The 14,952-nt window shown below is 35.9% G+C and overlaps 1 protein-coding gene and 1 long non-coding RNA gene across 3 annotated transcripts in view; one reads left to right on the top strand and one right to left on the bottom strand.

The window, feature by feature from the left end:
- Positions 1-8,367, bottom strand: part of mob2b (MOB kinase activator 2b) — a 68,989-nt gene extending 60,622 nt beyond the window's left edge. The window contains exon 1 of one of the 2 annotated variants that reach the window (XR_011007166.2): positions 7,929-8,367. Coding sequence is in view for 1 of the 2 variants with exons in the window: in NM_001045317.1 (NP_001038782.1) it covers positions 7,929-7,942 (14 nt within the window). In the remaining variant the exon portion in view is untranslated. The remainder of the gene's footprint in view (positions 1-7,928) is intronic. The other variant, NM_001045317.1, reaches the window with a different exon arrangement.
- A 4,662-nt stretch (positions 8,368-13,029) lies between these two features.
- Positions 13,030-14,952, top strand: part of LOC141378690 (uncharacterized) — a 15,938-nt gene continuing 14,015 nt past the window's right edge. Inside the window, exon 1 of the long non-coding RNA XR_012393901.1 lies at positions 13,030-13,438. This is a non-coding gene — a long non-coding RNA (uncharacterized lncRNA). The remainder of the gene's footprint in view (positions 13,439-14,952) is intronic.

Here is a 14,952-nt window from a genome sequence, read left to right as displayed (position 1 = left end):
CCTCCAGAGGATAGTTAAACTGCCCAAACCTGTGGAGTCACACCCTCACAACATCAGAGACGCCAACAACTGACTGACTGTCAATAGTCTGGATCAAAGCTCTGAAATGGACGACTGATTTCCAACACAAACTCCAACAGTAGACAACCTCTAGAGCAGGGATGTGAAACTCAATTCCTGGAGGGCCGCAGCTCTGCAGTTTAGTTCCAACCCTAATTAAACACACCTGATCAAACTAATTGAGTCCTTCAGGTTTGTTTGAAACCTACAGGTGAGTGTGTTGGAGCAGGGTTGGAACTAAACTGTGCAGGGCTGCGGCCCTCCAGGAATTGAGTTTGACATCCCTGCTCTAGAGTATGGCTGTGCAATGCTGAAAAAATAATGTAATATGCAATAGGGCTGTCAAAACAAATCTAATTTGAAAACTCAGCTCATTTATTTTGAAAAAAGGTACATTCTAGGGCTGCACAATATATCATTTCAGCATCGATATCGCAATGTGTGCATGCGCAATAATCACACCACGAGACACTGGAGACAGACACAACATTTCAGGAGTTATTGCTAAATTCATCTATAATTGGGTGAAAGTTTATTATTTGCATGCATCTTAAGGCCCTGTTTGAGTATTTCATGCAAGTTTAAAACATCCGGGACATGAACTTGTACTGTTTGTATCGTTTTTTTATTGAATTATTTAAATGGTTAATTATTTCACATTCGAATATTTCTTTACCTGAATACTATTTGACGACCCTTAAAACCACTGCTTAGCACTGTTTATTTAATTAGCATCGTTGCACTTATTGCATTTCTACATGCATGTAAATAATTAAAAATTATTTTATGCTCTCCCCTTCAAAATCATTCCAAATCAAAATTGGGCCTATTGACATGTGTGCGGTAAAAACCGTTGTATAACCAACCCAGAAAATATTGATGGTTGCGAGTCACTGGCATTGTTATTTTGTGAGTTGAAAAGATCGGGAACCCCTAAAACACATGAACACATTTTAACACTGTAAACAAACAAAATGAAATAAATGTCACCACCAGTTCACTCTACTGGTTTAGAGGTTTCAACTTTAAAACATAAAGAACAATCAGAACAACAAAGCCAATTAAAACAAAGCCAAGTCACTTGTTTCTTAACATGGCTTAACTTGTATAGTCTATATTGCAGCATCCATTATAATTCAGTACAGGTTTTTTCGAGAAAGAAAATGCTTGGTTTAAGAGATGCAACCATGTTTGTATTTAAATCACTCATTTACTGTAAAGCACTACAATATGTATGATGCGATATGCACATTTCAATAACTAGGATACATTGCACATCCACAACCTCACGTCATGATCCTGAATATGCCTCCATACCAACCCAGCGAACCTGAACTTTGGAGTTATTTCTGTCTTACAGCTGGGAAAGCTGCAGTGATAATGCTATTTGCAAGGTTTTAGAAAGGCAGCAAGTTTTGAGGGTTGTGAAAGGACATTTTAAAGAACATAGATCTGAAACTGCTGTGAACATGTCCATGAAAAGCATTAGCAATCCATCGCGGTTTTGTTTAACAGCTGATCGCCATAAACGTCAAGCTTTGGAGGGAAACACCCTGTTAAAGGTATTCTTGTTGGGATGCATCTCTCATCAGCCGTCTGAATAAAATGACACAAGACATGTAGCAGACATTATCGGTCACCCTTTAAATGACTATGCGGGCTGACGCGGGAATGTAAACCTGTCATCGGTTTACATACCAGATACACTCCAAACTACTACGTACAATGAGACCGGGAGCACTTGAGTAGATTTCGAAGTATAATATGACTTCAGCCTATCAGCATGGCCTCCAAAAGCACAGTCAACACAATGCACATTTTAAGCCGACTATATAGTGTACACAAATGTTGCCAAAATGTATTTAATAAAGAACTGATGACTCATCTTGCACTATAAATGTTCACATCCAATCAGAATCTCTCTAGAAAACAGAATGCCCCTCCCCTAATACCACATGCAAGCACAGATCAATCATGAAGGGAATGAAAGCATAGGGGGGCTACGCCATTTTGGGGCCCCCAGAGTAATAATAGGGGGCTTAATAAACCAACCACCCCCACCCCCCACTCCTCCCTTTCATCTGCAACAGCCCCCACCAGAGTGTTGTCATAGGCCCTGCACTGGCCAGCAGCGCCCCTGAATTTAATAATAATCATAATTTAAGAAATTATATTTATAAAATCAAGAGCTCTTTGATGCATTTCGTTGAAACATTTTTATTAATTAATGGTGTGTGCGGATTCCAGAAGTATTGCACAACATTAAAAATCATTAAGAAAAATGAAATATATTATTTAATAAAATGCTATAAAAATAAATAACAATTATAAAAAAATAAAAAAACTATATTTAAAAAAAAATAAAATAATTTAAAAAGAAATTAAAATTAAACAAAAAATAATTAAACAAATCTATTAAAATAAATGCATAAATAAAAATTATTTATGAAAATAATTTTAAAATAATATAATATACAAGTTAATTAATTAATAAAATAAAAATGAAAAATTATTAATATATATATATATACATATATATATATATATATATATATATATATATATATATATTTATTTATTTATTTATTTATTTATTTATTTATTTAAATATATATATTTAAAGGTAAAAAAATATTATTTATCTAGTATTATTATTTTTTTAATTAACTAATTAGTTTAAAGGATAATTATTTAATCAGTATTTTTTCCCTAAGCCTGTCTAGGGTAAGTTTTGGGTATTGGGGTTTGAATTATTGTAAAAAAAAAGAGGAAAAGGGGGAAAGAGGGCCTTTTTTTCACCCTCACATACAAACATTAATAGAAATGATCTTATAGAAACCACAGAGCTGATCAAGAACCACTGCAAACAACAACAACAACAAACATCGCTGACTTATAATTTCCTCTTCCATCGCAGCAGCACTATTAAAGTGGCATAATTCAGCAAGGGTCAATAGTGTTGTAAGACTGAGTCCATCTGAGACCAATGCGATGCAAGAGTTGCTTATAAGCTCTTTTTTTTTGGTTGCTGTGAGGTCAGCACACATAGCAAAACAAGCCATAGCTATTTGACACCTCACAGATGTCTCTCTGCAGGTGAAGGTTGGGATCCTCCAGGAAGGTTTTGCAGGTCAAAAACCAGCACAATAATCAATGCAATGCAACACTTTCATAATCTATCAGGGATAAGAGATATGCCATACTTACTGCTGTTATTGCAATAATGATATTTCTTACGCTATAACAACATTTCCCTTCATAAATGCTATTTTCATTAATATCAAATCAAATATATTTTCCAGATCTAATTCAGACTAAAAACCCTGCAAACAGTTAGTCTGTAAAACAGCATGAGTGAGTGAAAACCTGCGCAGATATTCTGACTCTGATTGGCATCTTGACACATTAGTGTTCAGCTCTGCGTTGGCCTTCTAGCCAATAGCAGAACAGCAACTACTGGGGAGGCGGGGCTAAAGATAGTAAGGATTCATCTGATTGGTTAAATTAGCTTGGAAGCAACAACAAAGAGGATGAAGTAAATAAATAAATTAAAAACGTAATCCAGCAGTTTAGTCTGGTCATATTTTTAGATTTGTTTTTTTCTTTTAGAAAAGCAAACCAAGATTTTCCAGTGTGCATGAATCAGACATGCGATCAGTTCATGCATGCTTTATTATTACTCATAGTTACTGTGAATTCTACTGAGTCTAAACATGTTTTACAGGCGTGTAGAGTCCAGGAAGCTGACGTCACAACACATCCGCTCTTATTAATAGCTCTGACAGAGCGTGCAATATTTGGGCATGTGTGACACACAGCAGTTTACCTTTGTGAGTTGCCAAGTGTAGTTTAGTCACTAAATACACATAAATTGATCATTAGATTAAGCACTATAATTATTAACTAATATTTAAACAATGACTGGGTACTTGCGCTTAATTTAAAATTAACCTTACAAGATTTGTATTTTTACCCTACCTAGTGATTGAGCATGATTTTAAAAGGATTGCACTTTACATCAGCCGTCTTTAATTATTACATTCTGCTAACGAGGTGGGATATGGGCATGGTTACACGGTAAAAGATTGACCTTAGATTCACAGTAAATTACTGGCTAATAATTGCATTACTTTTACAGGATAGTACTGTATATGAATTCACGGCAAATTACCATGATTTTACTGTGATTTAGTTACATTAAATTACTGTGAAATTACAGCCATATGGTGCAACTTCACAGTTGATAGTATAATATTCTGTAAGAACTAGGATGGAAACACTTTTACCGCACAAACTCCAGCATGCGCATTAAAGGTCATGTGATTTTGTGATAAGAGATCATGTGATGATAAAAATGTGTGTGAATGGACAAACCGGCAGGCTGAGCACACTGTAAAGGCTGATTTATACTTCTGCATCAAGCGCATGCGTATGCTACGGTGGAGCCTACGTATCGGCGCATAGCCCTACGCCATGGCCGTCGCTGATGTGCACCTCTCAAATAATGTAACTGCACGTCACATAGCACAAGCTCTGTGATTGGTCGGTTTGGTAGCGCTGACGAGTCTGGGTGGGACCGAGAGCTGCGCGAGTGGCGCGAGCCCGATGGAGCGATTGTTTACAAGTGTGGAGTCCCGTGAAGGAGCTCCGGATGGAAAGTTTTGTTTCGTGTTTACCTCATAGTTAAAGTTGTTGCACGTCCACTGGTTCCTGCCTCAAAATCAGGGCCGGCCCGTGGCATAGGCAGTATAGGCAAATGCTAAGGGCGCTGTACATCCAAAGGGCGCCAGAAATGAGCGGGGGTAAGTTGGTTTTGTTTTCAATATTCCTGACACACATTCAGTGATAAATGGCAACAACTCAAAAACCTCTTACCCTAAAAAGATCTAAAGTGTGTTTCCTACAAAAAGACAAAGCTGGTTATGTTTCACAGCTGTCTTTTTCTTTTTTTTTTCGCGGACTTTCAGAGGCTCCGGGAATCAGTGCGGTTACGTCATCAAAATTTGACAACGCTGATTTGACAAAGAAACGCTCGTCACTGTGTCTCCGGACAAACCAGACATGATACATTGATGCATAGTCCCTCTTCCATGCCCAGATTGGTTCAAACTCGCTATATCACAACCAATAAGTATAGGTTTCGCTTTTGTTTGTGGACCAACACTGAGCTTTTTGAATAACACGGAATGAGAGATAGGCATACATTTATGCGCGGCTAAATAAAACGCAAAAAAAAAGTTTTGCATGAAATAATTCTCATACTAAGTACTTTTGCATCCACAGCAGCACAGAAACATGACAAAACAGTGACACAGCAAAGACGAACTGCTGCTCTTGCTGTTTTCAAAAGTCGCAAATGAAGGTGCAGCTGTTTGTCTGCATTGCAGAAAACCACATCCAAATCCATATCCACAGACAACCATATCCATGCTGGCACATAAAACCTAAGGATGTTCCATATTGAATCTAGTTTCGTTATGTAACTATTTATAGTATAGTAAATATTTATATCTACTTTTTACTTAGGATTTGCACCATGTTTATTTGGACTTTGACACATTATTTATTCTTTTCTTATTTTTTTATTTGTTCATTGTAAGTGGTGTTGTTTATTGTAACTGAAAATATATTATTTGGAAAGTCAAATTTGCTTCACTGTTCTATTATTTTGTAACATTTGTAACATACCGTATACCGCGAAACCGTCAAACCGTGGTATTGTTTTAGACGATTATCATACCGTAAAAAATTCATACCGTTACAACCCTAGATATGACATGACATTGCTAATCATTAAATAGCTATAGTGCTATCTGTTAGTTTAACGTCAGCTAATGTTATAGAAGGACATAGATGTTTTGGAAAATAGTAATATTAATGTAACTACTCCATCATTCCTTCCTCAAGCAAATGTGTAAATATTAGATCTATTCAGCAATAATGTTAATTGCATTGGCATATTTATCTGACATTTTCCCAGCTTGTAGTAGTCGATCAAAAAGCTGGTTAGTTTCTTATAACTGTACACTAGCAGTGGAATTTACTGTGATGTGACGGGGGGTCGCCACCTGAAATCTTGCCAAGGGCGCCAAATTGGTTAGGGCCGAGCCTGCTCAGGATGAGCGAGTTTGAGCCACTTGTACATTCAGGAAGCGTTCAGAAAGAACAAAACACCAACGGAGAAACTCGACACAGAGACACATTAACATCTCACTGCCAACTAGCGTTTGGACGTGTTAATGCAGACCAACAGAGACGGCGTGCAGAAGTATAAGGCCCCGTTTACACTAATGCATTTTAGTTTGAAAACGCATAAGTTTTACTACGGTTACGCCATCCGTCCACACTACGCCTGAGTTCATTTTCTTGTCGGCTTAGTCCCTTTATTAATCCGGGGTCGCCACAGCGGAACGAACCGCCAACTTATCCAGCACGTTTTTACGCAGCAGATGCCCTTTCAGCCGCAACCCATCTCTGGGAAACATACACATACACATTCACACACACACTAATACACTACGGACAATTTAGCCTACCCAATTCACCTGTACCACATGTCTTTGGACTGTGGGGGAAACCGGAGCACCCGGAGGAAACCCACAGGGAGAACATGCAAACTCCACACAGAAACACCAACTAAGCCAAGGTTCGAACCAGCGACCCATCAACCATCTTGCTGTGAGGCGACAGCACTACCTACTGCGCCACTGCTTCGCCCTTAAAAAGGTCAGCGGTGTAATAATTAAAGCAAATATACTCACATGAAGCACTCCATGATGACTTCCCCTGAAAATTATGCAACTACCTCTAACTGAGAAGTCACATACAGTAGGCCACCTTACTGTGGAACTAATGCAGTGAATATATGTTACACTTGCTAATCTAGCTATGATTTTAAGGGTTTTTATTAAGAGTCTGCTAACAAGGTGGGACATGTGTATGGTCATGGACAGATTCTGTGGTTGGGGTTGATTAAAAGAGTCAGCAGTGTAAAAAATAATTGCAAAATGTACTCACAAGAACCACTCCGTAATGCAAATAATCTAACTATGGCTCTTACTGATAATGTACATACGGTAGGCCACCTTACTGTGAAAGTAGTGCAATTATCAGCCTGCAATTTATTAATACTGTACATTTAGGGTGAAATATTTTACACTCATTAGCGAAGGTGTGATCTTAAAGGGTCCTACTTTATATCATGACTATGTACTGCTAACAAGATGGGATAAGGGCTCAGTTAGGGACAGATACTGTGGTTTGTGTTGGTTAAAGGCTCAGCGGTGTAATAATTAAAGCAAATATACTCACATGAAGCACTCCATGATGACTTCCTCTGAAAATAATGCAACTACCTCTAACTGAGAAGTCACATACAGTAGGCCACCTTACTGTGGAACTAATGCAGTGAATATGTTACACTCATTAATCTAGCTATGATTTTAAAGGGTCCCACTATTCATATTAAGCATCTGCTAACGGGGTTGGACATGGGTACGGCTAGGGACAGATTTTGTGGTTTGGGTTGGTTAAAAGGGTCAGCTGTATAATAATGAACCCAAAATATACTCATATTAAACACTCCATGATGAATATAATGTAACTATAGTTCTTACTGAGAATGTGCATACAGTAAGTCACATTACTATAAAAGTAGTGCAATGATCAGCCAGTAATTTAATGTTACTGTGAATTTAGGGTGAAATATTTTAACCTCATTAAGGTAAGTATGATCTTAAAGGGTCCCACTTTATATTATGACTACACACTGCTAACGAGGTGGGATACGGGCTCGGTTAGGGGCATATTTTGTGGTTTGTGTTGGTTAAAAGGCTCAGCGGTGTAATAATTAACGCAAATATACTCACATGAACCACTCCATGATGACGGGAAGCGGGGCTGCGGTGGCCGCTTGTCCTCCGGGTAGCCCGAGCTAGCAGTGCGGCTCCGCGGCTTTCTGCGGCGACTAATCCCTGGTTCTGGAGCTCGGCGAACGGTAAGCGCGTTAGTGTCTGACGGCGGAGAGCGGGCGGCGGGGCCGGTGGATGAGCTCCAGCGCTCCGGTCGAGCACCGCATTGACTTTGACGTTTGGCGAAGGAGAGTTTCTGGCGTAAATCTGCGCTAATCTCCGCGCCGCTGCTCGCCGGGGAATGGCGGCTGTCCGCTCAGCAGAGCATCGCGCTGCACTGGGCTCGCTGTCGGTTCGGTACTGGGACCGGGGCTCTCGCTCTCAGCTTGTAGGGCAACCGGACTGGCTGTTTTCAAGCTCTGCCATATACAGGAAATCCGGAAGTAAACACAGGTTCGATGCCGACCCCCTCTCTCCCGGGATGTGGTCGATGGACGAAGGCAAGCTGGGATATGTAGTTCTTCCTGAACTATGAGGACTACACGCTGACGTCTTAAATGACGTACTTTTTTGCGATTTTATTCTCACCGATTTAAAGAAAAGGTCTGGTTTGGACGTTGGACAAGAACAAACCGAGTTTACAGTTTTAAAAGTAACAGGGTTGTAGAGGTATTATTGTAAATGATCTTTTTAAATAATTTAAATCTGAATTTTGTTGCAATAGAAACTGAAAATCTAAAAATCTCCAGTATATTTCAACATATATTTATATAGCATACGGATATTTATTTATTTATATGTTTATTTAAATGTATGAATTAATTGAACAGAAAACGTTATTGTTTTTAAATGTTTTCTATTGTTTTATTGTTAAACATTTTTATTTGCATGATATAAACATATGTATTTATTAACTCATGCTCTAATTTAGCTTTGATATTACTATTGCTACTTGGTATAATTGATTTAAAATGTATTTGTTATTTATTACTTACAAGATATTGCAATAGTATGTGAAAAAGCTAAAACATTGATTGGTCAGTTTAAATGTGACATTAAATAAAAAGGATTTGCTTTGGATTGCTTCATTTTTCCTTTCCTTCATTTCATTAAAGTTGCAAAAAAGTGCTATATAAATACTAAATAGAACAATTAAGAGCATTTGATGCTTCAGATACACACATTGAATTGTTCCTATTGCAATACATTTGTCTTTTCCCATTATACACTAAAATATTTTATTAAATATCACAGTTGATGCAAATTATGTGTCTTAATTTTCTTTATTGTAAACAACTGTTTAAAGAGATTTATGAACTTTATGATTAATGGCCAGGATGTTATTTAAATAATTTCTAATAATAATTATAATAATAATAATAATATTAATAATAATAATAATAATAATAATAATAATAAATAATTAATATTAATGATATTTATAACAATAGCAAAAAAGAAAGATGATGATGATGATGAATCAAAGATACCTTTGCCTTTCCCATTTTATACAAAATAAAAAAAACAGTTTACAATAAAGAAAATGAACACATAATTTGCAACAACTGTGATATTTAATAAAATTGTTTAGTATATAATGGGAAAGTAGATATGTATATCTAATATATATATATATATATATATATATATATATATATATATATATATATATATATATATATATATATTATTATTATTATTATTACTATATATTTTTTTTAAATAAAGTTTGTTCACTCCCAAATTGCTCTGACTGACGCACAGTTTTAGTTCTTTCCTGTTACAGTAAATCCTGCATCCTGTTCATTTTCTCACCATTGTGTAAACAATCGAGCTGTAATGGTTACACCGCCTGAATGAGATATGTCATATTTGCACAAATATGGTGTTTCCTTTCATAAAAACATTCCCTTCTAAAAGTTACAGAATTTAATAGGCATTACACGACAAAACAGAGTTGACTCAGTTTTACAGAACCCACATGTAAACATAATACTGTAGTGTTTTTAAACCATACTGCGGTAGAGTACTTGGATTCATCTGCTGTGGTGATTCTACAGTTGCTATGGTAACACAACAACTATAGTAACTGAGCTGTTGTGGTGATTCTACAGTTGCTATGGCAACACAACTATAGTAATTGATCTGTTGTGGTGGTTCTACAGTTGCTATGGTAACACAACAACTATAGTAAGTGATCTGTTGTGGTTATTCTATAGTTGCGATGGTAACACAACTAATTGACCTGTTGTGGTGATTCTACAGTTGCTATGGAAACACAACAACTATAGTAATTGATCTGTTGTGGTGATTCTACTGTTGCTATGGAAACGCAACAACTATAGTAATATAAACAAATGACCCAATACTGAATCTTTCTACAACTATAGGGTGTATTTTACCCCAATACACCCCCGTTTAATGTAAAAACTAACATAAATGGCAATTATATTATATGTACAATTATATGTAAAATATTAAAGGTTTTCAGTGCACTATAGTTAATACTACAGTATGCGCACTATATACAGTGTAATAGACTTTAGAGAGAAACGCTAGTGTTTATTATACATCACTAAAGTATTTTCACCCAGAAGAGGGCGACATTCATCATCAAAATCACCAACACCGTCCCGTGCTCTGCTCTCACAGGCTGTTGACGTCTTACTGTTCATCTCTTTCTGAAATATGTTTAATTTCTATTAGATTTAAATGCAACTCAAGATCAATAACAGAATTAGGAGACATAAAGTTAGCTCTAAATCATTATTTTGCAGTCATATTTTGGTCTTTGTAATGTTAAAATGTAAAGAGGAACTTAAAGCAAATGGGGTATATGCACAGCTACACTCAAAAAAAGTGTTTGCTGTTTGTTTAAACTACTACTAATTTTAAATTGTTTCATGTTCAATCAACTTAAATTTTAAATACAAAAAACTAATAAGTTAAATGAATTCATTCAAGTTTTCCCCAACACAAATTGATTGTGTAGATCCTAGCATTTTTACAGTGTAGTGTTTTCAGCCAATGATAAACTTCCGTTCATTCATTCATTCATTTATTTTCTTGTCGGCTTAGTCCCTTTATTAGTCCAGGGTCGCCACAGCGGAATGAACCGCCAACTTATCCAGCAAGTTTTTACGCAGCGGATACCCTTCCAACCACAACCCATCTCTGGGAAATGATAAACTTCCAGAGAAAGGCTATTTTAATTTTCACAGCATCAATGTTGTAATTTAGAAGATCATTTTAAAGATTATTGATTTTTGAAGAAACTAGACTTAAACATGGCAAATGTAATGGCATGACTGAAAATTAAAAGTTCTTGTACATATAACCCATTTACAGAAATGTATTTATTTATTTATTTATTTATTTAATTATTGATTTATTCTTATCATTGAAGTTGCAAAATCAAAACACAGAAATAATCATATTTACATATTAACATTTATATATTAATTTATATATTTATATATAAATATATTTGCATGATATTAATATATTTTTATCTATTTATTCATTACTTTATTCATTCATTTTCCCCTATCATTGAAGAATAACACAAAAATAATCCCATTCACAGAAATAATCATAAAGCTATAAATGTTGCTTCTGTTATTTTCCAGTGTTTGTCCTGCAGATTTGAACACCTCTGGATCTGCAGCTTTCTCTAAAACACACACACACACACACACACACGGGCCAAAAAAACATCAGATTTGAGGAGCAGAGCTGAATTTAACACCTGCAGGACAGACAAGGTCACGGGACAAGATCGATAGAGAAACATCTGAGCCAGCAGTGTGTTCAGCAGAACTCATTCACTGCGTCACTGCAGCACAGCTGTGCCCTTCTGCCATTCACAAACACACACACACACACACTCACACATTCACATACACAGTCAGTGGCAGATTATTGAGAAATGGTCACTGTCAGGTTGTCTTGGAAAATATTTTGCTATGATATCATATTCATTCATTCATTTATTGTATATTTCGCTATTTCTTTCTGTTTGTTTATCTAATTCAGATTATAATGTGAATGCTGAAGCTCATTCATTCATTCATTCATTCTCAGCTGAAGCTGATCCATACAAAAATGTGTTTTTTTTATTAAATTTTTTTTGTAGCGAAACCACAGTAACCTTAAAATGAAGTACTTTTACTAAGACATTTGAAGTAAAAACCACAGTAACTACAAAATGAGCATAGATTTACTACAGCCCGTGAAGTAAAACCACTGAACCATGGTTCTTTAGCAGAATTATTGAGCTGTTTCCTCTCAATTAACAGATGTAATTTATAAATATAAACATTTGAACTCTTAGGATGACACAATTCAGTTCCTTGTCAAGGGTTTTTTGTATTTTTATTTTTTTTTAAATCTAAGATTGTGAAACAAAAGTCAATAATACTAGAACAGAAATTATGAGAGATGAAGTAATTCAGTAAAACAACTGATTCCTTTCAGTCATCAATTCATTTATATTGTGCACTGTAAACCTACAAACAATATAATATATAATATTTAGAGAAATAAGTCTGTAAAATAACGGAAAATGTACTGGCAGATAAATATAATGTTGTTCAGGGCAATATACAACTGCAACCCAGACAATATAGCACTGTAAACTCTTAAACACGTTCATATAAGTCACTTTTTACACCTTTTTAAGGTTAAAAGTTGTCAGAAGAAATATTAAGATTTTAAAATGCAATCCAAAAGCATTATTAATTAAAAAAATAATAAAAACATGAATCACAAAATACGGAAAACAGTTCATTTCTAAACATTAATATGTTTATTTAACATATACAGTATTTAGCCTACATTTATGTGTAACATTTGGATTGTAATAGATGTTGCAATATTTATGTTTATGAAGACATTGTTAGCCATTACTGTATAGCTAAGTGAAATAAAGTCATGAGATATGTTTAATTTATTAAAGATGCTTTTGTTACTGGGATTTACAAAGCATAACACCTCAGTTTACAGTCCAAACTCGGTCCTGGAGACTTTGGTGTCTTTAGCTCCAACCCTAATCAAAAACACCTGAACCAGCCAATCAAGCTTCTAGATAAACTTCCTGGCAGGTGAGTTGAAGCAAGCTGTAGCTAAACTTTTGTTAGACTCAGCAGCACACCACACCAGACCTACAGGACCGAGTTTGGACACCCCTGGATGATTAAGAAGCTAAACTGTATGTTTTCTACTGGAGCTGGTGAGCCTGCCTGCACGTCATCTGAAGAGCGCGAAATTTAAATTCTCAACGGGCGTTACTGCAATGTCGGACTCTATTACGTTTGTTAGAAGTGACCGTGTCCAAATCCCAAATCTGCGCTGTCTTATTTACTTCATGAGGAGGGCTCATGTGCTGTGGAGGACCTCAAGCGTGTTCACTTGAGTGGCTGATTGGCTGCGGATTAATTAACCCCAGAAGACTGGACTATAGAAAGTGTGGTAATGGTGAGATGACCAGACAAGAGCCAGCTTTACCCTGCACATTCTTAAAATATCAGGCAAGTTAATAATTTAATAATGAGCTAATGCTAATTTTGATTCTGAGGCTGAGACTAATGCTAATGCTTTTGCTGAGAAGCTGATTCTGATGCGGATTCTAAAGCTAATGTTGATTCTAATGCTAATGCTTATGCTGATTCAGAAGCTGATGCTAATTCTGATTTTGATTGTGTAGCTGGTTCTGATGCTAATGCTATTGCTAATTCTGATTAATGTGTTAATGCTGATTCTGATTCTGTTTTTCCTGATTCAAATTTTGATTCATATGCTGTTTCTAAAGCTAATGCTTATGCTGCTTCAAGAGCTGATGCTGATTCAGAAGCTTATGCTCATTTTGCTGTTAATACTTTTGCTGATCAGAAGCTGAATCTGATGCTGATTTTGCTGCTGTTTCTGTTTTTTGCTAATTCTGATTCTCATGTTGATTCTAATGCTAATGATTATGCTGATGCTAATTCTGATTTTGATTGTGAAGCTAGTTCTGATGCTAATGCTATTGCTAATTCTGATTCCTGTGTTAATGCTGATTCTGATTCCATTGCTGATTTTGAAACAGAAGCTTATTGTTATTGAGATTCTGATTCTAATTCTGATTGTAAAGCTAATGCTGATTCTGATTCCTTTGTTTATGCTGATTCTGATAGAAGCTAAGGCTTTTACTGATTCAGGAGCTGATGCTAATTCTGATGCTGATTTTAATGCTTATGCTGATTCAGAAGCTGATTCTGATTCGAAAGTTAATGCTAATTGTAATGGTTTTGCTGATTCAGAAGCTGAATCTGATGCTGATTTTGCTGCTGTTTCTGTTTTTTTGCTAATTCTGATTCTCATGTTGATTCTAATGCTAATGATTATGCTGATGCTAATTCAGAGTTTGATTGTGAAGCTGGTTCTGATGCTAATGCTATTGCTAACTCTGATTCCTGTTAATGCTGTTTCTGATTCTGTTTTTCCTGATTCAAATGTTGATTCCCATGCTTTTTCTAAAGCTAATGCTTATGCTGATTCAAGAGCTGATGCTGATTCTATTGATTATGCTGATTCAGATGCTGATTCAGAAGCTTATGCTCATTTTTGCTGTTAATACTTTTGCTGATTCAGAAGATGATTCTGATGCTTATTCTAAGGATTTTGCTGATCAGAAGCTGATTCTGATGCTGATTTAAATGTTGATTCTCATGCTTATGCTAATTTAGAAGCTGATGCTAATTTTGATTCTGATGCTGATGCTTTTGCTAATGTTTTTGCTGATTCAATAGTTGATTCTGATGCTGATTCAGAATCTATGGTTTACTTTAATGCTAATGCTTATGCTGATTCCAAAGCTGATTCTGATGCGGATTCAAAAGCTAATGTTGATTCTAATGCTAATGCTTTTGCTGATTCAGAAGCTGATTCTGATGCTGATTCTTATGCTAAAGAGGCATATTCTAATTCCAGTGTTGATGTTGATTCTGATTCCATTGCTGATTTTAAAACAGAAGCTTATTTTTGGTTGAGATTCTGATTCTAA

The sequence above is a fragment of the Danio rerio genome, chromosome 18, assembly GCF_049306965.1.
Source record: "Danio rerio strain Tuebingen ecotype United States chromosome 18, GRCz12tu, whole genome shotgun sequence".
Lineage (NCBI taxonomy): Eukaryota > Metazoa > Chordata > Actinopteri > Cypriniformes > Danionidae > Danio > Danio rerio.
This window is presented reverse-complemented; position numbering and strand designations above follow the sequence as displayed.